This window comes from Pinus tabuliformis, chromosome 4_1 (assembly GCF_031772625.1).
Source record: "Pinus tabuliformis cultivar Carrire ecotype Pingquan chromosome 4_1, CPIR1, whole genome shotgun sequence".
NCBI lineage: Eukaryota > Viridiplantae > Streptophyta > Pinopsida > Pinales > Pinaceae > Pinus > Pinus tabuliformis.
Window position 1 is genome coordinate 271,193,347 of NC_142303.1, and position 24,544 is coordinate 271,217,890.

Genomic DNA, 24,544 nt, shown 5'->3' on the forward strand with positions numbered 1-24,544 from the left:
GATAGAGGCAGAGTTGCAAATTGGGAGTAGAAGGACCAACAAATGTGTTTAGGGTATGACAAGAGGAGCTATGATTATGCACTACATCAACTAGAAAGTCAGTGTATCTTCTTCAGGGCAATTAGGTTATCATAATTGTTGACAACAAAGCCCTAGTTTGTATTCTTGTATCAGTGGATGTATGAGGGCCATTATTGTTGGTACAGGAGCTCTAGACAATTGTATTACATTTCGTTAATATAACGAAGTTGGATTGCTGAAAATTGTAAGATGTTGTCTATATTTGTGCATATGTTGATTTACTATTGTTTATATTCCGTTGTGCAAAGTCGTTTGTTGTTGTATTTGGTTTGGTAGTGTCAGTGATTCTAAGACCCTAACCTAGATTCCAGTGCTGTGGAAAAACAACATAAACCCATCATGGTAAGGTCCTAATTTCTAAAACTCAAACATAAGCTCATATCTTGGATTTTTATGATGATTTATCCCTCCTCTTTCGGACAATGTTCTCTAGAGTTTTTGGATTAATCCACACCATGGAGCCTTGGTCTCCCTTCAATATACTAGCATTTCACCAAATAATGGGCAGCACTTGAGTTTAATTTCCTTCCTGTAACATTTTTCAGTTCATCCCTTGAATAAACATTATCTTCATTATTCAAAACAAGGAGGAAAATTAATGAAACTCAAACATATATCAACTGGCATATCAATCTACGACCAAGGCATCTCTAAGTCCCAAGGGTTAGCTTGATCAATTGAACCATCTTTCCAAAGCATGTTGCTGATGGGGAGGCCACAGGTCACAGGTTAAAATCTGGTTGAGCACCTCAGTGTTACCAACCACTATTGTGTGTGGTGGTAGAGCTGCCCTCCATCTGGATATTCCAAGGAAAAGGAGGGATACTGAGGGGTTTTCCTTGAAAAAACACCAAAGCATCTCTTGAAAGGAAAATAAAAAAACAAAGGGTAAACCTAAATACTTAGATTAGACAATAACACAGACTGATACTGCGCAAAGAGAAGTAGAAAAATCACTCTTTAAGATATTTTTAATGGGATAATATTTTCAATAAATAGTTTTGAGAAGACAAGGTTAACTTACCCACAAAAAAGAGATCAGGGAAAAAGAGGCCTTTAAATAGGTAATGACTTATTAAATATCCTACTAGTGTTGTGATGCAAGCATGGTTTAATGACAGGAAATTTAAAAGCTTCGTAGTGAAAATAAACTTGAACACAAAACTCCCTTGCAAGAAAAATCATAGAACAACCCACAAAAAGATTAGAAACCTCTCCTAATCTGTCATTATTCTGAAAACCTCTCCTTTGATCAAAAAGAAATACACGATTGAAGCTATTGTTTGAGCTCGGTACAGCTAACATGAGTTTTTATTCTCTACATGGTACAGATTGACATCTCAACTCAGTACATGCTTTCAATGTTGAAACATTCTGGAGAGAGCAATTGAATTTGCCTCTGAGTGCACAAATTTCTATCAGTGTGCACTTTTTAAATATAAGCTCCAGAGACAGAAAAACTATGTAGTACAAAACCTATATTTCAAATAACAATTAATCTGATAAATAAAGCTTATTACTTCTGGATATTTGACACATAATGACATGAATAATGGCCCAAAACTAAAGGCCCTTGAAAGCTTTTTCCTACCTAATAAGCAGGCAGATTCCAGATACAACATTACACAGCCACTAGAATAGAGCCAATAGTAGCCAATCTATAGTACAAAATAATGAAGAGACTGATTCCACTTTCGACAGAACCAGCATGTCAATTTCTATTGTACAACAGGAAATTTCTGGTTAGGACTGCAGAAAGCGCTGCTTTTAGAAGATCAACATTCAAAAATGTTTTCAGTTGACATTGGAGGCATCTGCCAACTACAACCTATAGACCAGTCAAGAACACCAGGAACTGCATCAACACTTGAGCAGGCCCTAACCTGAACACATTGGGCAACCTGGTTGAAGCTCATGCAGAAAAGGGTTCTATAATGGAAATTACATTATAAAGCACTCTTAATAAATAAAAATAGAAAATATGTCTTACAGTATTAGAAGTTAAAGACATCTTACCATACTTTCCATACTCCCATCAATCTGGAAAAGCATAACCCCTGAGCTCCGTGTTCGATCAGTTTCAGCCTACAAAGCAAATAAATATGCATTCAACACTAAAACTGTGGGTTTAATACAGATCAATCAAATGGCATCAACAACTCACACCAGGAAATGAATTTCTTACCACACAAGCACATATCAGGATCCCAGCTTTTGCCAGAACTGATGTAACTTCTGCAAGCATCCCTGGAGTGAATGAAACAGCATGTAATAAAGTCAAAAGAGGTCAGAACGACAGCAGCATGATTTATCTGGTGATAATATAAGCATATCAATTTGAATGGAATGGATTTTCTATCAATCACATTGGCATATATTATTCTGATACCAGATATAATCATGGAAACCATCTGTCTAGAAAAGAAAATTCCAAAGGCAGTAAAGTTGGGTACTAGGAATCTACGAGCCCTGGAAGGGAAGGAGCTGTGCTTTGACCAACTGCTGCTTTGGGCATAAATTTACAAACCAATAATCCTAGGAATGAAGATAAGAGAGAAAGCTAAAATCCTCTACATGATCAAAACTTCAAAGTAGTGCATCAGACTGAAATACATGAAAATACAAATGCCACGACAATAGAGGTATGAGGAGGGGCAGTTAACATTAAGGATTATCAGGATTCAGGACAAGTGCATAATATCCCTTAGCCAAGGAACCTAGGGAAAACATACTTCTAGTTCTTAAATCCTATCAGGTGTTATGGCTAATTAACTTTCAGCATTATTTAATGATGATTTTTTAAATTAGGCAGTTTTTTTCTGTTTCCTGAGGGTAAGATATAAGTAATTTGATTTAACATTACAAACAGTATTGATGGTGCAGATGAAATGCCTTTTAGAATCACAGAGAATGCAAATTCTGGAAATTGATGTGATTCTGACCAGGAAACACACAAAATGTCATTCAATTATTTAAAAAATAAAAGCAATTTATTAAAAACAACACTTCCATCAGATCAAAATAAAAACTCAGTAACTAGTAACTCTTTCAAAGCCCACCTTTTCTGTCAATACAAGATACACTAAACCACAGAATTGACTGACTTTCCAAGCCATGCCAATGTGCCACTTCACTAGCCTTCCATTTTTCTAGCCCAGCCAGAACTTTCTTATTCATATTAGAAATGTTTAGCTTAGAACTTTTAGCTTTGTTCGCCGGGAGCTCCAATTCACCATTCAGCTTTAATCCAAGCTCTGAGATTGATTTATTAGGCTTTCCATTCACTTTTGGAGAAGGAACCAACTGATTTCGAACTGGTTGGAGATTATTGTACATAGCTTTTATGACAAGGGATTCTCTGCCATCCAAAAATGTTCTCTTATTGTTTGTAACATTTGCCACTGTAGATGACATAGAGGACTGCAGATCAATTTCACCAACATCGTTCCTATCCCCTAGGTCATCATCTTCCAGATCAGCAACAAAATTGTTCACTGTATCTGCCGTTATTTCAGCAGCAGAAAGTGCAGCCTGCTCCCTCAGAAACTGTCAAGACAGTGTGTTTCTCAAATTTATACTCGTACAAACAAAGTATAACAATCTAAAGAAAACTCAGAAATCCAGAACAGGACTTACTTTCATTATCTTATGACGGGCACTTCGAGTCCTTGCATATTGTAGCCACTGTTGATGCCGATGGAAAATTGTTTTGCTTGAGAGACCCTGGGAACAAACAGTAGTTCAAATTTAAGAAATGCTCTTAGAAGTTATAGAAAGTACTGTCATAGGTTAAATTGAGAAGATATGGGATAGTTCCCATAAATTCAGAACTAAAGACTTTCTTCTTCTTATGTGATTTCGCAGAAAACTATCAGTGAAGCCCATTTTTACTGAAACCTGGAATTCTATGTTATAGCCTTTCTTTGTTCTAATTTATTAGGGGAATCCACTCATATGTTGTCATTGTGTTCCAACGGCAATCTATTATTTGGGAAGCATGTTAAAAGGTTATAACTAGAAATGTATAGCTGCTCGCAGTCACTCCCAAGAAAAATAGTTTCATGGCTGAGTACCTGGAGGATGGTGCCTAACAGCAACACCTTATTCATGGTATACAGTTCACATGGCACAATCCGTCTAAATTGAACATGTAATACAGAGATATACACATATCATTCACCTGTTAGCGCACCAGCATTGCATACTAACCAAATAAAGTCACATAATCAGTCAATATTCAAAGCAAAGATATAAATAAAAGTGAAAAATGAAAATATGTTTATGGTATTTAACCATGTCTCTTAGAAGAAATAAGTAAGCAACAAAGTACAAGATGCTTCAGCTTTATAGTATCTTCATCTATAACTAAACAATGGTTATGGTTAGTATATATGCGTCTATGGAAGTGTTCCACTTCCCATCTAGTGTTATGTGGTCTCTTCATATTATTTATTGTACTCCTACAAAACGTCTAAGGACCTGTATTGACTTAGTCATGCATAGTGTGCACAGAGATCAGTTCCTAGTCTTTTTGGTCATATGATCAGCTTTCAAAACTTACCATTGCACTTGACTATTAAAAAATCATGGGTCGAGTATTTCCCTTTTTAGCAACACATGGGTCAGTTGAACATAACCCCACCTGTCATTGATGGGGCTGCTGGCACATGTCTCCTTTGATGCTCAGGAACCCTTCACTTCTAGAGGAGTGTGGAATCTCAGTTCCACTATACAATAGCAATTAGGGTCGGTCCCCCATTCTTGTATACCTAGCTAGAGTCTAGCTTTTTGTTACTTCCTGCATAGTACCTCATACACCCCTTCAACCTAGATCTCATACAAAGGCATTGCAGTATACCTGTGTTCAAAATAGCATAACTACTGCAACTATAAAGGTAACTGAAATAGAAGCTAAGAATAACAGAAATAAAGAGACTAAGACATAGAAGATAGTGGGGAACTTTCGCATTTTTTTGTCAATCTATGTTGCACGAAACTTCTAGGAACCCGACATTTCGGGTCGTACCCATACTCGAAACTCAGCCGAAACTCAGCGATCATGTAATCATCTATGAGAGTTAATATAGACTTCGTTTTCCTTCTAAATTGTCAACTATGGTTCTTATTCCTTTTTTTCTCGCAAGATAATGTGTTATTCACTTATTTATAAAAATAATTTTATATATATCTACATATATGATGTTTCGACCGACGTTTTGCCCGATGTTTCCATTTTTGGGAGGTGACGTTTCTAAACGTACCCGTTTCAGAAACTCTGAAACATTTCGGCGTTTCGTGCAACTTAGTTGTCAATGGAAATTGTCATTGGGGAATCTAGTCCGAAGGGAACAGAATAAACACCCAGGGAAAGTGCCATGTCACCTAACAAAATCTTTGGGCTCGGAGGGAAATCCTTAGTGGTCTAAAAATACTCAAAGTGTACCCTCCAAAAAATTTCAAATCTGTAATACATGCTGAAATATCTGAAATTATGCAGATTTCTGCCCCTACACACTTGAAAGCAGCAAGCAAAATTCAGATTAAAATGCAATAATGTAAAATCAGCATTTACCCTTAATAAACCTGCAATAAATCACTTCAGTTCTCCAAGTAAAACACACAAAATCAGCAAATAAAATTGCTCTTTTTACTTATTTTTTGACCAATACCTTTATGATTTATCCTAAGTTGCATAATATGGAGAAACAAGTATGGGTTTCTGGAATTGGTACACACTGGAAATGTGATCCCCCGAATTTGTATATAGAAAAAAGCAGTATTAAAAATACAACAAATATAGGAATCCCAAAAATTAGATTGCTTTTTTATATAACGCATTATCTTGACAGAAATCATCAAATTTCTATAAGTTTCCTTCTCTTTTTTTCTAGTCACCAAAGTCAAATTAGTGTCTAAGCATCATTATCAAAGGTATGATTAGTGTTATAAGAACTGGACCAGACTGGACTGAACGACCCACTCTGAACTGGTGCCACAGACTGGAATAGGATGGTTCGATATTGAACCAGCCATTTTTCACCAAACTGGCCGGTTCTATACTGAACCGGCCAGTTTCGTACAATGTGACTAATGACCTTAGAGTGCAATTTTTTTAAAAAGCAATAATTTATGACTGGGCAGCCTAGAACCGGCCAGTTTCGTACAATGTGACTAATGACCTTAGAGTGCAATTTTTTTTAAAAAACAATAATTTATGACTGGGGATGCCTATTATTCAACCATAGGACCCTACTAATGTTATGCAATTAATGGTAATGTTAAATTATTGAAGTAAAAGGACATAATTTTTTAACATCACTGTTAGTTGTTTCAGGATGTTTGAGAGTAGTTCCAACTGTTGGAAAATGTAACTAGGTTCGGTCTTCATAATGTCTCATGTACTATTGATTTTATGTATTTGATGTAAAGAGAAAAATAAAATTTATTATTATTATTTTTATAGCGTGGGTTTCACACTCAGAGTCATTTTATTTATAGGTCAAGTACTCATTGAGTGCTTCTAGGGCTTTGTCATAAAGTCTAGGAGTCAAAGAGTCATTGTCATAGGTAAAAGACCCTATTGGTCATCATGTATAAAATAAAAAGTATTTAATTGAGTCAAAGTCATGTCTAAAGACCCTCCAAGATCAAGTCGGCCTAGTCATCAACAAGTTGGCCTACAAGAGAAGACAAGTCAGCCTCATGATGACAGTTCAAACTCCAAGGGAAGCCTGTATATAAGAGGTACTCAACTTCATTTGAAGACACTTCCAACACAATCAATCAAGCAACAAAAAGAGTTTGATCGCAAGGGAAAGAAATAAGAAAGAAAAAGCAAAGGTAAAAGAAGAGAAGCTGAATTTTGAAGACTGTTTTTGGGTCTCCATCTCCCACGCGTGTGAAGAACTGGGGCATCATTGCAGTCAGCTTAGGAGGATGAAATTTGGTGTCAACAAAATCAAGTTTGCAGGCCGAAAACTTAAGGAAAGGAAACCAAGACAAGCGAAGGAGAGAAGGATCCTATTTCTGCCCTAAACTACTAACACGTGCGAAAATCAATTGTTGCAAGAAGGCCGAAAATTGCAGACCGGTAATACAAGCCGAAATTCTGAAGTAAGGACGAAATCCGAGTGTTGAAGCAAGTTTGACTAGGGTTGACTTTGTGAAGAACTAACTCATCAAAGGAGAGGTTGACTTGGTCTTGGAGGGGTCCTTTTCAAGGGTCTTAGGTCTTGGAATTCTTCATTTGAAGATTCTAAAAGAAGTGAAGAATTCTTGTGGTTTTCCTCTCAAGAGGAGAGGTTTTGGCCCTGGCTAGCAACCTATATTTTGTGTCCTCTTGTTCTTTCGATCTTCATAGTTTGGTCGTTGTTTGATGATAAGAAAACTATAATAATCAAGTAACGAAGAAGCTAACTAATTGTTGAACTCCTTTGCTGACTCATAGTAAAAATATGCCCATCACTCAATCAAAATCTTGATTTGACATGATGATGATGATATAAACATAGGCAATAATTTTGATGATATGTAGGTATTTGTTGGAGCATGATTATTTTTTTGGACTCTAGAGGCCATCTAGAGCCCTTTTGGCTTAGATATGGATTGCACTTGGAGCTATTTTGGTTATATGTACCCTTGTTGAAATTGGGTAGCATCGGGAGGTACTCTCACATGTCCTTTGTGCTAGGCTTGTGAGAGAGAATGCCCACAAAGTATGAGTGTGTGGGCTTTGCACCCATTTTGGGAGTTTTGGACCCAAAGTGAGTAGGCTTTGAACCCAATGAAAACATTTAATATTCTAATTTAATGTTGAGGTCGATGTTGGAGGTTTCTTGAAGGATAAGGGGGCTTCCAAAGGGACCTAAGGACAAGTATAAATAAGAAGCCAATGAAGAGGCTCGAGGGCAAGGAGCATGAAGGAATATTCTTCTTGTGTAGTGGAAGAGGGCTAGAAAAGACCTAGCCGTAGGCTGCTGAAGGAGACATACGAGAAAGTTTGGAAGAAGGGTTGGCAAAGGAAGATCGTAGGCTAAAGGAAGGTGGCCGAGCTCTAGAGTGTTGGCCACAAGGCTAAAGGAGCAATTTGAGGGGTAAAAAAAGGAGCCATGAGCCTAAGAGAAGGCCCCAAGGTGCAGGAAAGAGGGGCTGAGGTCTATTAGGGAAACTTGCAGCAAAGGAAGTTAGGCCGCATGCCTATAGGTGCATCTGAGGAATCAATAGTATATTCCGCTATGCAAAAGTTCTTAAAGTTAGGCATTTCCAATGTGAAATGCATAGACCAAACCTAGGGGGTGTTGAATTCTAACAACCCTTGCTAAGTAACATGACACATTGGCCCCCCCCCACCAGAAAAGTCAAGTTGCCCGGAATTTTGATTCCAGCAGTCAAAGGGAGTAGCAACAACTCAAATTTTCACTGAGCAAATTCCTTGGTTGGACGCAGAGGGTTTTGCAGTAGTAGAACCAGTGTCGGGTAGAAGAGAAAATCACACACAGTAGAGGGAAAATTTCTCTCAGGTGATCTCGAGTTTTAGAGATCTAATTTTTCCAGTTGCAGATTGGCAGTAGCAGTGAGCAGATATTCTCACTCCAGAAAGGAGTGCGAGTAGCAGATCTAGCAACCGAGTAGCAAGAAAGAGGGAAATTTTCAAGTTTATTTTCTCCAAATATTTTTGTTTCACAGCTTTGCAGAGATGGTTGTATGAGATTGCCAAAGAAGGTCGTATGAGTTTGTCAAATTGCAGATCTGAACAACAAATCGACTTCCAGTTGCTGGAGACAGGTGGTGGAGGAGGTGTGAGTTGTCTAGTGCTAGTTGCAAAGCGAAGAAGGGTCCCAGCCAGGGACAAGGCTTGAAAGGAGATAGTGGGGCACCAAATCTAGGTGGAGGAGTAAGAGATTCCAATGTGCGAGATGGGCAGGGTCCAACATAGTTGCAACAAGGAGATTGTTATATGCATATGGAAAGTGAAGAGATATGAATGATAAAACAGTTAATTGCATTTTACCATTAACATAGATGTACATTTATAATACATTCTTGTGATTGTTGGATTCATCTTCCAACATCTCTTGGACTCCTTTCACTGTTTAACTTCCACACCATAACCCTTAGAGGATTAGGTGTCCAACATTGCCCCCCTTAATCAAAAGGAGTATGTATGAATCCAAGAAAATGTGCAAAAATGCATGGCAGCACTAGGCTGAATGTGCTCTCTGAAATGTTGGTATAAGGTGGTGGTTTAAGGATGAGCACCAACACTGGAACGCTTAGTGCAGTTCCCAAAACTCTTCCAAATCTAGCAAGAAGCCGAAATCTTATGCTAGAGGAAATGTCCCTAATGATTTGGAGAGGGAGACCTTCAACCTGGAAAAGGGAGGTCTCAACCCCGCATAGATGGTTTAAGGCTGACCACCAACCAAAGGCATGCTCAGGGGCATCTTTGTCTTTGTCTACAACTCTGAATCTGGTATGGTAGGTTCTGACTTAGGCTCACTTGATGTAGCTTTGAAACTTGTATAAGACCATCACTTCCCCCTATCAAATATAAGGTGAGAAGATGGAGAAAACTCAATTGCAACACTGTTCAATACTCTAGAAGAAACTCTGACACATGACTTAAATATTTTCTTGGCTTTTGAATCCCATTGCCAAGAAGCAATCCATCGAAGGTGAATCTTTGTTCTTGCAGAATGTTTGTTTTTGAAGCATCTGTTTGAAGAATGAGTGGTTTTATGACAATGCTCACATGGATGAAGATCAAAACAATGATCTTTCATATGGCCAACTCTGTCACAATGTTGGTATTTAACATTCTATTGTGGCTGTTGTGGAAGATGAGCAGGATCTCGAACAACTGAAGGTGAACTGTCATGAACAAACCCAACCCTATGGAACTGGACGTGCTTTGAGTAATCTGGAATATGAAAGGACAATTCCTTGTCATATCCAAGACCAGTTTTGTGCTTGTTATGGACAAGCTCTTCCCAAGGTCGGATAATTGGCTTGGGAAGTGCAGATTGAATTTCTGCTTTTGCATGCAAATCTTCTCTTGCACTAGGCAATGAATGTGAATCGACCTCAACTTTATATTCTTTCTCACTTGTTGGTTGTTGATGGGTGACTGTTTCAACCTCAAACAGAGGATTTTTTTGAACAAAATCAAGTTCAGAATGATGCTTACGCTGTTGTAACTTATCTCGCTGAAACCGTGACTCAAGCTGCAAAAACTCAATTTTCTCTTGTACATTTTGTCGATAGGTTTTAACATAATAAAAAGAGTTTTTGCTGATTATCACTGTGCTTCCAATAGTAGTCACAATTAGATTTCTCAATAACTCTAATAATTTTTCAATTTGAGCCATAACAAGTGCACCGAATCAATAATCAATGTACAATAGTTCTTAAGGCAGACTATACAAATGACTAAAGAATCACAACTTTATTTTTTGCGTACATATACTTCTCTCTTAGCGTTGATTTATCCCAATTTAATGCAAGACTGAAACTATCTATGAATGCACTCCCAAGCAATGTTCCTTGTGTCTTGTAGGCCACACAGATAAGAAGCCAATGGTTGCAATAACAATGATGTTACAAGTATGGAGAAGAGTTGGTGGATACACCTTTATCTTTGTATATTTCTGATTGCAGAAAGAAGACGTTATACATCACTGTTTTCCTTTCGGCCAGCATTAGAGAACAGTGTTCTAACGGATTTCAAAACCAACCTTCAACAAGAATTCCAAGCGACATTGCAGAGAATAGAGAGCGGCTCCAAAAAAAAGAGAAAACATAGAACAATAGATAGGCCTACAAACTGACAACCAAGGACAAAAATTTGAACTGTTACGCACCATTCAACACATAATTCCCACCAAACTGTCATGCATAAACCATTAAACGTAGGATTTCATTCAACACACTGACTTCCAAGTTCCAACCAAGGCTCATGGCATTCAACCAAATTTAACGCAGAGACAATCCATGGTTCAGGCCAGCGTTCAAACCAGGACAACTTCAACGCATTTCTCAATACGACTTCACAAGTTGGCTTCACATCAGAGAATTAATGAACAGAGGCACAATGAAGATCATTGAATAAAGATGAGTGTGCATGCAAATCACCCTCATTGCAATTTCTTCACGGAATTCATGTTATCCCGTTACTTAATGTTGCTAATGAGAATGCCTCATGTCCATGAACACAACTCAAATCAATGGCGATATCAATATACTTACGTATTCAACAACATCAGCAAAAAAAATGGCTACCCTTCTCCAGCCCATATGTAATTCTCTGCCTATCAACTTCCCTTTCACCACAAATGCCGACAGGAGCATTGCACAAGAATTAATGAACAGAGGCACAATGAAGATCGTCGAATAAAGATGAGTGTGCATGCAAATCACCCTCATTGCAATTTCTTCATGGAATTCATGTTAGCCCATTACTTAATGTTGCTAATGAGAACGCCATGTGTCCATGAACACAACTCAAATCAATGGCGATATCGATATACTTAGGTATTCAGCAACATCAGCAAAAATAATGCCTACCGTTCTCCAGCCCATATGTAATTCTCTGCCTATCAACTTCCCTTTCACCACAAATGCCAACAGGAGCATTGCACAAGAATTCATGTTAGCCCGTTACTTAATGTTGCTAATGAGAATGCCTCGTGTCCATGAACACAACTCAAATCAATGGCGATATCGATATACTTACGTATTCAACAACATCAGCAAAAAGAATGGCTACCCTTCTCCAGCCCATATGTAATTCTCTGCCTATCAACTTCCCTTTCACCACAAATGTCAACAGGAGCATTGCACAAGAATTAAAATTTGAACTGCTACACACAATTCAACACATAATTCCCACCGAACTGTCATGCATAAACCATTAAACGTAGGATTTCATTCAACACACTGACTTCCAAGTTCCAACCAAGGCTCATGGCATTCAACCAATTTTAACGCAGAGACAATCCATGGTTCAGGCCAGCGTTCAAACCAGGACAACTTCAACGCATTTCTCAATACGACTTCACAAGTTGGCTTCACATCAGAGAATTAATGAACAGACGCACAATGAAGATCGTTGAATAAAGATGAGTGTGCATGCAAATCACCCTCGTTGCAATTTCTTCATGGAATTCATGTTAGCCTGTTACTTAATGTTGCTAATGAGAACACCTCGTGTCCATGAACACAACTCAAATCAATGGCGATATCGATATACATATGTATTCAACAACATCAGCAAAAAAAATGGCTACCCTTCTCTAGCCCATATGTAATTCTCTGCCTATCAACTTCCCTTTCATCACAAATGCCAACAGGAGCATTGCACAAGAAGCGCATGACAACCCTAACCTTGCTAAAACTGTGAGAAAACTATGCAAGCAGAGTCGATTGACTGAGGCGCTTCGAATTCTACATTCTATGAACCAGATTGGTATTTGGGTGGATCCCTGCACCTACGACTCTCTTTTACAAGTTTGCCTCGAATTAAAGGCTCTGAGAGAAAGAAAATTAGTCCATGCCCACATTATTCAAACTAGATTTAAGCCAGATTTAGCTTTGGGTACTAAGCTTGTGATTGGATATGCCAAGTGCGGCACCATGGTTGATGCTGGATTAGTTTTGGCTGCAATACCTGAACGAAAGGTGGTTTCATGGGCGCCCGCTTCCACTCCCAGTTCCCTTGTGGGTCAGCCCTCAGATCCCATTCAGAAGCTCGTGTCTGGTGGGTGTGATAACACAACTAAGGTTTGGAAATTTTACAATGGTTCTTGGGAAGATAGGTAAGACAAGTGAAATTTTCTTTTTAGCGTTGCCAATAGATAAGTACGCAAGAGAGAGGTAGTGTTTGGTAGAGGGTTTGTTTTTTTTTTTACAGTCAGAGGAGTTACAAATAGGGCAGAGGAATGCCAAATTGAGACCCAAGTGGAGGCCACAAAACCAGTGGCTCAAATTGGAGCAAACCAGAATTCGCCCGCTTTGATACCATGTTAGACGCACATGGAATGTGAAGAGATATGAATGATAAAACAATGAATTGCATTTTACTATTAACATAGATGTACATTTATAATACATTCTTGTGACTGTTGGATTCATCTTCCAACGTCTCTTGGACTCCTTTGACTGTTTAACTTCCACACCATAACCCTTAGAGGATTAGGTGTCCAACAGAGATCAGTCAGATCAGTTCCTGATTGTTGCAGCGGGACCATCACCTTTGCTACAAGAGCCCACTGTTTCATAGTAGCAGGTTCAGTGTCAGCTGATGCAATCTATCATTAGATAGTTGCAAGGTTAGTTGCAGTCAAAACTCGAGAGACAGTTGCAGTGACACAAGCAGTGTGAATTGCCCAGTTGCAGTATGCAGGTGTAGTTCTAGCCAAAAGATTCCCAACGCAGTGCTACACAATCCAGTTTCTAGTACAAGAGGACAGTGAAAGTTGCCAAGAAGGAGAAGAGAGATTTTCCATAGGGAGATCGAGACTCAAAGGGAGTCTAGTTTCAGACGGAACATCCCTATGGAAGCTAGTACTTCACAATCTGGGGAGATCAAAATCATTATTGCAGTAGTTGCAGCAACAGTGCAGAGATAGTTGCAGAGCAGTAGCAACAATAGTGTGTTTTTAGAAGCAGAAGGATCATTTTGCATCTTCCCATGAGCTGGAAATCCTTATCTGGACACTCTAAGATCTCAGATTCGCGCTGCAACAGTTCCGACGTCACAAAAATTCTGATAAAATAGCTGATTTTAAATCAGCGATATCTCCCACATCCGAACTCCGATTTGACCCATTTTTTTTTTAAATTGGGTGATTTTTCGAGAGGAATCCAGATCTGGTATTTGTTTTTGTAAATTTTGTACCAAATGTTTCAGATCTGATTTGCAAAGTCGCCGCCCAAAAAAAAAAATTCCTGCAAAAAAATGAGAAAAAAATTCTACCTGCTTGACCCAAGAAAGTGCTCTGTGGAGGTTGTACCACATGCCTGAAGTTTGTTGAATATTGCTGCAAAATTTGAAACTGAATATGCATCAAACCCTCATTCCCTGGAATCATAACCTGCTCTGATACCACTGATCCGGATTTAAACAGGAACACAACAAATTACAGAGATAACCATATACACAAAGATGCAGCGGAAATAATACTTCATTTCATTAATGGGAAATACTGAAATATGCTTACAACCAGAAATGGAAATAAACCAGCTAGGGTGATGGTAGCTTATCTCTGAGAAGAGATGTGTGGCTACATGCCTCTGAACTGTTCTGGCTAACATTGTGGCGGACAATCTGTCATTTTACAAAATGTGACTTGTTACTTATAGTATTTTTCAGTTACAATACCACGGGTCAATTCCATGGGTGAATGAATACGATGGGTGGATTTTACAATACCACGGGCGGATGCCATTTACAATACCATGGGTAAATTCCATGGGTCGATGAATAATATGGGTGGATGAGTACCATGGGTTGATGCCATTTTCCATTCGGATCAGGATCAAAGCTATAAAGTTGGGAAGGGTCCTTGAAGAGCCCACCTCATGGATTATTACCTGGCTACAGGGGCCCAAATTTTTAGTAGCACGATGGATCAGTGACAGTTGTTGCAGTCAAACCAAAGTAATTGTTGCAGACTAGTAGCAATCAAATTCTGAGGAGCGCAGTGCAGTGTTGATAGCAGAGCAGGTGGCCCATTGCAGATTTGGTAGCAACGCAAATTCTTTAGTGACAGTGCAAATCCTAGTAGTAGTGAGATGCTCAGGAGACAAATGCATCACACTGAACACAGTTGATTCAATATTTTGGATGCTTCTCAGTTGCAACAACAACAAATGAGAGGAAGTTACAGTACAGATGCAGTGTTGGCAGCAGTATTGCAGTGTCAGCAGCAGCACAGATACAACATCAGAGTTGCACAGTGGTTGGTGGGTAGTATGGCCAGACATCAACAACGTGACAAGAGGTGATACAGAGACAGGGTGTTGTGACAAGATGTGCAACACTAGAAAGAATAGTCTTCACTAAGAGGGAGTGTTAGTTTCTATATCATCAGATGTGTTCTAGCCACACAATTTGGTGGAGAGGTTAGAATAAATGAGATCTCCAAAACCCAGAAATCGTTTTTGGATATTCCACCTAGAGATGACTTAATTAGATTATTAACCAATTTTTTAATATTTCCTAAATCTAAATTTAAGAAAACTGGTTAATTAATCAGTATTTATTAAGTCAAGGTGATAAATCGCTAGAAACTCACACAAATTGATCCAGAAATGATCTGAGCCATCAATTAAGATTTAATCGTGGCTGTTGGAGTCCCAACAAGAAGATATAAGAAGGGATCAATGGGGTGATGGAGAATACACCAGAGTCACTAGAATAATTCAATTGTCAAGAGTAGCAACAATCAGTTGCCGGAGTGTTCGACCTTCAATGAGGAAGCAGAGACAGTGAAGGGCAGAGACAGTGATTCAGAGGAAGTTTCCAAGTTCTGGAGAGCCAACAGCAAGGAGGCCAATTTATTCCCAATGAGGCAGCGCGGAGGACTGCACAATTTCTTTAGAAAAGCAATTCGATTTGGCTAGAGGAAAAATCGATTCAACTTCTAGAGTATGGGAAAGTCTTCCAGAGCGTCAGAGGATCAATTTCCTCAGCAGAGGCAAGCAAAACAACTTCATCAGAGGTAGTTATGGGCTTAGACATCAACGGGTTTACGCAAGCACTGCGTAGAGGCTGAATTTTAGTAAGGGAAGTTGTGTCAGGGTTGCTTGTGAAAGAAGAGAAATTCCCTTAAATAATTTTGGCCAGATTTTTTTTGCTATTTGGATTGCCAATTGGGCATCCATAGATTGTACTCCAATTTCATTGTAGCTTAATAATAAAAATCCTCAACTGTTGTAATGGTTTTCCCAAGTTGGGTTTTTCTGGGGACAATTGTCCAAAAATAACAGTGTCATTTTTTATTGTGTCTGTGCTAGTATTTTCCCAATTTCCAACATTATTATTTCCACAGCATTTTATTTGTAAAGGTTGCAGTGTGATTTATTCAATATTTGTCATAGCAAATAAATTGTTAAAATTAATTAACAATTAGAAGAATAATTTCTAGTTGTTGCAATAGGATATCAGCGTTGAAATTTTCACATACGCGACTACCTAAAAGCAGGGTTGCGTATGTACAGGACTCACCTGAGACACACCTGCGTATAGATCTGAAAACTTTCGTTGCAAACATTTTTTTCCTCTCTGCAATCCTTACTGTCATAATTACATACTTTTAGAATACTTCATTCAGATCACAACATCATTACAACCACAGATCTATCATTGTTGAATTGAGGCTTCTGTGATCCATATCAATTTTATGAGAGATTTTTCAACGTAAATCACATGATATTTCATTTGTCGACGCGTTTCGAACCAACCAGTGTGGTTCATCGTTAGGACAAGTTGAAGAAATAGATCAAGCTATGCATGTTAAATAGTCAGAGCAGACCTCTAATGGCTATAATTCTTGACCAGGGAACGGCTATATTGACTAACAGCTAAATTTGACTAGGGAAACAGTGAGATGTACAGGACCAAGGGCATAAAAATAAGATAATTTACTTTATTAAATTGGAAGTTAGTTGTATTATTATTAAATTAAAAGTCAAAGGGACATATGAATTCATATATATATATATATAAAGTAATTTTAAATGATTATTAAGTTATTAGTTGGTTATAGAAGGTATTAAATAAATATATAAAATATAAAAGTCAAGTGTGAGAAGGAATAAGATTATAATATTTTCAATATTCAGATTAAAATAATTGTTTATCTAATTGTTAAATTAACCTAGAGGTTTGAACTATTTAATAAATTATCCAGATTTAATTAATTGTTTATATGAATTTACCTACAGGTTTTAGCTACTTTATAAAATTTTATTTATAAACATATATATATAAAATAAATTAATTCTATTAAGATAATAGTTAGTTATAAAAGGTATTAAAAATAATATCAGAATAAGTTAAGAGAAGGAAAGAATAAAAATATTTTAAATATCCAGAAATAATTAATCGTATATCTAATTGTTAAATTAACTTATTATTATATAACGATACAAGTAATAATATTATCTATCAGTTAAAATTATTAGGATACGGTATAATAAGAACAAACCAAAAAACGAGGGAGGGAGGAAGGGAAGAAAGCGACTAGGAAGAGAGTGTTGGGACCCAGCAACTATTGATCTTCTAGCCATCCTCTCTATTGAGATTGCTCGGCCTTTTCTCAATCTCAAGGGCTTCCCTAAATTTCCGATTATCGCACTGCGAAACTCTAGCAATAACACTAGCCTCCTCGATACAAACATGATGCTTGGTTTTTTCCGCATGTTCAGCTAAAGCGGATGACTTGGTTCTCCTATGTTTAAGGTTAGTTGCGTGCTCACTAATCCTTTGATTAATGGAGTGACCAGTGTCACCAATGTAAGGGGTCCCACAAGAACAAGGGATAATATATACCCCTTTCATATCCTTAGGGTCGATAGGATCCTTCACTGATCTGAGGGACTTACGAATGGTGTTAAGGGGCCTAAAGGTCGCGGGAACGTTATGTTTCTTAAGAATTCTTGCAATCTTATTAGTGGTCCCCTGAACAAATGGAAGATGGATCCCTGGAATCCATTCCTTTGGTTCTCTTTTAATTAGAAAATTCTTGGTAGCTTTGAGGAAAGCTTTTTGACCCATGTATCTACTATAACCATTCTCAACAGAGACATCAAGGAGATAGGATTTGTCCCTCTCAAAGCTCTTTTTATCCGAGATCCTTAGGGCACGAGTAGCAAGGAAATTGAGAACACCCATCTTCTGAGCCGGGAAATGGTGGGAACTAGCATGAAGATACTGCTCCATATGTGTTTTATTTCGAAACACCTGGTGGGCGAGGGAACCATCACTATTCTTAGAAATAAGAATATCAAAGAAAAGGAGGCAACCATCGACCTCTTGTTCCTTTGTGAACTTAATGGCCAAGGATTGATTGTTGAGATGATCGAAGAAGAGATCTAACTCCTCTTGGCCATGAGACCAGATGACATTGGTGTCATCTACAAACCTTTTCCAAAACTTGGGCAGTAGGCGGGCTGAGTATAGAGCCTTGGATTCAAAATCTTCCATAAAACAATTAGCAACGACAGGGAATAGGGGTGAGCCCATGGCAACCCCACAGGTTTGCTCAAAGAACTCTTCCTCAAAACTGAAAAAGGTGGAAGTGAGGCAAATCTCAACTAACTGAGATGTGTCTGGATCTGTTAAGCGGTTGATTACCTCCATGGCCTCATTTATAGGGATGCAAGTGTACAGGGAAACTACATCAAAACCAACAAGAATGTCCCCAGAGTCAAGCTTATTGTCCTTGAGCTCATTAATAAAGGAAGCAGAGTCTTTTACGAAGGACTCCGTACGACCAACTAAGGGCTTAAGCCTTAACGCAAGGAACTTTGCAAGAAGGTAGGTAGGACCTCCAATGGTGTTGACAATGGGCCTTAAGGGAGCTCCTTCCTTATGAATTTTAGGGAGCCCATAGATCCTAGGAGTGATGGGGTTGGTCTCAATGAATTTGTGGTGCAGGGAACCCACTGAGCTACTGGATTTAATGGCAAGAGCCACATTCCTAGAAATCTTTTTTAACAGGTTTTTGGGAAGCTTTTTATAGCTACCACTATTAAGAAGATGATCCAACATCTTATTGCGGTAATCTACCCTGTTAAGAATGACGGTAGCTCCACCTTTGTCGGCTTTTAGAACAACGATATCTTTGTTCTAGTTTAAAGATTTGAGGGCTACAGATTCTTCCTTGCTAAGGTTGCTCTTAGGGGGCTTTGCCCTTCTCAAGACAACAACACAATCTTGCCTAATAGTGTTCTTAACCCTATCAGGTAAACCTCTGATCCAAAACTATATGTCACAAATGATATCATCTATTGGGATCTTCTTAGGGGCTAAGGCAAAATTTAATCCTTTACCCAAAACTTCAAAAAACGAAGGGGGAAAAGGAGAAACTAGATAAATTGATAACCTTCTTATTAATATGAGATGGAGGGGTAAGATTATTATTATTGGTACTATGATTTAAACTATTATTATTAATAATCCTATTCTTATTAATAAATATATTATTACTTTTTATGTTATTTTTCCTAGAATTGTAATTGTATGTATGAATAAATAATGCATCCTTATTCTTATTATTATTAAAATCAACCTTATTACTATTACTATTACTTCTATTATTATTATTATTCAGATAATAATAATAATAATAATTATTATTATTAAACGTTAAATTATTATAATTGAAAACCGAGTGCAGAGGAAGGTTTGAGTCTTCACTGACTATGCTGATTAGGCCAGACAAACCAGCAAACGACACCGAGTCACTGTTCCGCATTAAAGAGATGGAGCTCTCATCACGTGTTAGTCTCGATAAATCAACCGAACCAGAAACGTTACGGGTTGGACTAGAATTGGAAGCTGGTAACACATCTTCCCGCAATGAGAGAGAGCCACCCACAGCAAAGACGCTGTCCTGTAAACCATCGAGCTGACTCACACCGCGATTAGCTTCGCGCCTTGGTACAACGGTACTAGGAGAAGAACATGCATTATTGCTGGGTACAGGGGTAGCGTGATCCCTTTCTACGCAAATACTAGGAAAACACGCCTGGTCAAGAAGTATAGCTGTTAGAGGTCTACTCTAACTATTTAACATGCATAGCTTGATATGTTTCTTCAACTTGTCCTAACGATGAACCACATTGGTTGGTTTGAAACGTGTCGACAAATGAAATACCATGTGATTTACACCAAAAAATCTCTCATAAAAAATATCTCTCATTGTTAGACATTTTCAATAAGGACATCAAACAAGCACATGTGTCGCCATACTTCAGATCTTTCAGATTTGAGTCTTCTCCTTTCTCCTTGGTGAAAACCTGTTTCAGATCAAATCATTCATAAACAATCTATCACTTGCACACTTAACACCTTGATCTTCATCTCCTTATATAGCATTGGCCTTAGCCAATACCTTAGGCCAATCCTTTCGTAATGTTGTTTAACGGGATCAAATAACCATTATAGCACTCATTACTATGGGACAATACCATAGTAAAGACCTCTGGTATCTAGATGACCATGGTGTGGATTGTATATGCGAGTTTCTCTCATAGGACCTGCGTATGTACGCGACCTTTATGCATAGGATCCACATATACTTTCCCAAACTTCATATTTTAACATTCAACTATCTCTGAACTGACATTCCTTTGTCCATCACCTCTGTCACATCTGTACCAGCCTGCATAAACATCATGTTACCATAATGTTGACATCTTTATCAAGTAGGTTGCCATCAAGGACAACATATTAGCCATAATGCCAACAGACAAGTTGTGTATCTTTTCTTGAGTTCTATCTAGGGCGTGAAGGAGAGTTGTTGGCAAAGTTTGCAAGAGAGGTTCTAGGCATGCATTTCGTTTTTATTCTCTGTGATTTGGCCACAGGAGTTGTGTTCTTAGAGAAGCGCCAAGACCCCCTATAACAGAAGTTTTGGAGGGTTGTAAGGCCTGTTTTTGAGGGCCGAGAGGCCTAGCAAGTTGTTGGAGCAAGGCATCATCTTGAGGGCCAGTGCAGAAAATTCAGGGCTAGAAGAAGAGGTTTATGCTGGTTTTGTGAGGTTGTTAGGGCCGAGATTAGGGCAGTCCTGTGGGTGATATAGGAGCCCTAAAGGAGGGCCGCAAATCTCAGGTATAAGTGCTCAAAACCATGACCTTGTGAAGGTAGATCAAACTTCAGATCAAGGTACGTTGATATGCCTTTCATGTTGATGAATGCTTGGTGATGGTAGGTATTTTCATGGTGTTTTGGATAGTGTTTAGAGCAGCCTATGTACAATACCCTTAGTGGAGTTAAGCACTATTAAGAGGTTGTGTTCTATGTGCCCTAGAATAGTCCTCCTTAGTGGTGTTAAGGAGCTACGAGTGGGCTGTTTGGAGAGCCCTAGCATAGTGAACAAGAGGCATAATTATTATTGTTAAGAGGGCAGCTTGTTGAGCCCTATTTCAGGGATTTTCAACAGGAAACATCAGTGATAAGAGAGCAGCAGTAAACACCCTATGTGCTAGTGTCTTTGAAGAAAGGACAGCTAGAGAGGAGACATATTGAAGACCTTATGACAATGACCTTTTCATTGAGCAACCATGTACTAGTAGATAATGATTGATTTTTCTTAATATGATAATTACTTGCGAATGTTTGTTGGATTCTTATTAAATTTTAGGTTCTCTTCATTAAGCAATTACCAAAGCATAAAGATCACAAAGAGACAAAGAACACATGAAATTAGGCTCCAAGTTAGGGCAGAACCCCACAAGGGGGAAAACCCGGAAATCCTTCTCTTATAGAATCAAAACAAAATGAGATATCCAAGACCAAGACCAAGACTGCCATGAAAATGTCAAGTCAAACCCTCCCCCAAGTCACCTCCAATGTCAAAGTCAAACATGGTCAAATTATCACAATCTGGTTAACTCCTGAAATTTCGCCTCCCTGATCAGGCCTGTAGTAGCAAAAAAAAAATCGTCCTTCAAGTCTGAAATTTGATCAAGCAAAATGATCTCTCCTTTGACTTCTGTCTTTTGTCCTCCTTCACATGCTTTAGATGTACTTCTTGTGTGTGAATGAATGAGCTCTTCAAATGAGTCAAACTGCCTCTTATATATAGCTGTCCAAGAGGGTCGAATAGGTGGCTCTTGGAGGCCAAAGCCGGCTTGTTCCCAAGAAGGGTCGACTTGTTCCTAAGGAGAGCCAACTTGACAACTTTTGGTGGACTTCGAATCAATAAAAAAAATATTTTTCTTTTCTTTACAAAAAATTCAAATGGGACTTGACTCAAATACATTTCCTTTGACTCATAATAAATTCTTTTTGACTCAATTGACCCTATAAGCATTAAGAACATGTTTTGACTAAAAATACAATAATAATAATAAATATGTCAATGATAAAAAATGATTACATTATGAAGGCCAAGACTAGTTACATTATTCAACACTTATGGAGCAGCAAAAGACATTGTGTGAAGGCAACCTATGTTCAGTCATCTTGGAGCAGCCAAGAGTAATTGATAAAGGTGTATTAACAGTTGAAGATACAAGCATTTATGAGGTTGCAGAAGACTTGTGAGTAGCAGAAGAGGAGGCAAAGAAGCTGCCAGATGTGTTCAAGGTACGTGGAATGAAAGGACTGTAGTGCACACCTTTAGCAATTAAGTCAAGTGTACTTTGTTCAAGGAAATATTGGTGATCATAGTTGTTGATACCTAGCCCTAGTCATTCTTGTATTAAGGCCGATTGTAAGGGCCATGATTGTATTAAGATTTGTAATATAACAAGTTTTGGGTTAAAAATTGTCATGTAGTAGTTGATTCACTACTATATATTTTCCATTATGCAAAGTGCTTGTGTTGTGTGTGAAAATTTCACTACTAAAATTCTATTGCAACAACTGGAATTAATTCTTCTAACTGTAAATTAATTATGCAGTTTATTGCTACGGCAACGATGAATTAATCACACTGCAATCTTCACAAAAATAAATATTGTAGAAAAATAAACTGGAAACTGAGAAACGTTGGCACACACATACAAAAAGATAACATCATTATTTTTGGACAAAAATCTCTGGAAAAACCCAATGTGGGAAAAACGATGCAACAATTAAGGGTTCTTATTATTAAGCAGCAATAAAAAAATTCTGAGTACAATAAATGTTGCCAAATTGGCAAATCTATCTAACAGAAATACTGGCAAAAATTTACTAGGGGATTTTAACCTCTCTCCAAGCAATGCCAACACTGTTTGACCTTTGATACGCTAGCCGTTGAAGTGGTCTGCGCAAGCTCTGTGTCATCCCAACGCTGCCTGCTGAACGCACTACCTAATACAGCAGCCAATCTAGTCGTCTTGCTTGCTGCTGACTGGGAAAATGCTTTTCCATCCCTCTGGAACTGAAAACATCTTCCCCTTCAGCCAAATCAAATTGCCCACTTGAGGCTCTATGTTGCCTGTGGATAGCCTCCTAGAGAAAAGTTTTGGCCTCCTCTTTCTGACTCTCCGAAACTGGAAAACATCCTCCAGACTCATTATCTCTTCCCCTCTCTGTCTCTGCGTCCCTTCTCTGGCTCAAACTCTTTAGGCAAAATATTGTTGTTCTCTGGAAAGTCGAACTGCCCAAGGAAATCCATCTCTAATCTGTTCCTCCATCTACCCATCGACTTCTTATAATCTCACTGTGGGACCCCAATGACCATGATTAAAACTTAATCAATGGCTAAGATTATTTCCTAGTCGATCCGTGTGAGTTTCTTGAGAAATCTCACCTTCCTCAAATAATTATTGTTAATTAACCATTTTCCGTAAGTTAGACTTATGAAGAAATTAATTATTGATTAATTAACTTAATTAAGGCATCACTAGGTGGATTTTCCTAGAACCTTTTCTGGGTTATGGAGTCCTAGTGTTTCTTAGCCTCTTTGACAATTGTTGACACTAGAACAACATCCAATGCTACAAAAACTAACATTTCCTCTTAGCGAGGATGATGTTCAAGTGTTGAACTGCTCCAACACCCTGTGTCTGCATCATCCTCCATACATGTTGTTGATCTCTGGCCATTGTGACTGCTTGCCACTGCCCACCAACCACTACGCAACTCTGATGCTGCATCTGGGTTGCTGCTGACATTGCTATATTGCTGCCAACTTTACAGTTGCACTACAACTCCCTCTCAATTGTTGTTGCTATTGAACTGAGAAGCATCCGAAATACTGAATCAACTATGTCATTGTGCTGCATCTGTCTCTTGAGCATCTGACTACTACTAGCCTCTGCACTATCTACTAGGAAATTTGCGTTGTTGTTGACTTTGCTACTGAGCCTTTTGCTTTGCTGTCAACACTGCTTTGCACTCCTCAACACCTGATTGCAACTGTCATTGGAATCTAACTACATCATCTGACACTGATCCACCCTACTACTGAATACTGTGGGCCCCTATAGCAAGGTAATGATCCATGAGGAAGACATCTCAATGGACCCTGCCCAAGTTTGCGCAACTTTGGGACTATAGCTCCATATCACCTTGCCTCACTCCTGGAGGTATGATTGCAAACATGGCAAAGTCTTCCTCCAACCTGGAGGACAATTTGTCTATCTCTGAGGATGTTGTCGCCTGGTCCTGCTTCTCTTCCTTGTACTTCTTCCTTTGAGTACACTGAGTATTGTAGTGGCCAAACGCGCCACACCTAATGTACTTGACCTTAGATAGGTCCTTCTTTTTATTCTTCTCCCCCTGTCCTTGACTGGGACCTGTTAG

General features: G+C 38.5%; 1 protein-coding gene across 7 annotated transcripts in view; it reads right to left on the reverse strand.

Moving 5' to 3' along the window:
* Positions 1-1,283: 1,283 nt before the first annotated feature.
* RSH1 (RELA/SPOT homolog 1) overlaps positions 1,284-24,544 on the reverse strand; it is a 232,625-nt gene continuing 209,364 nt past the window's right edge. For 6 of the 7 annotated variants that reach the window (XM_089419586.1, XM_089419587.1, XM_089419590.1 and 3 more), the window contains 5 exons: positions 3,718-3,804; positions 3,141-3,627; positions 2,267-2,328; positions 2,098-2,166; positions 1,284-1,964 (listed from right to left, as the gene is read on the reverse strand). In XM_089419586.1, coding sequence (XP_089275712.1) covers positions 1,857-1,964; positions 2,098-2,166; positions 2,267-2,328; positions 3,141-3,627; positions 3,718-3,804 — 813 coding nt within the window. In that variant the 3' untranslated portion in view covers positions 1,284-1,856. Of the gene's footprint in view, positions 1,965-2,071; positions 2,167-2,266; positions 2,329-3,140; positions 3,628-3,717; positions 3,805-24,544 lie in introns of all 7 variants that reach the window. The other variant, XM_089419589.1, reaches the window with a different exon arrangement.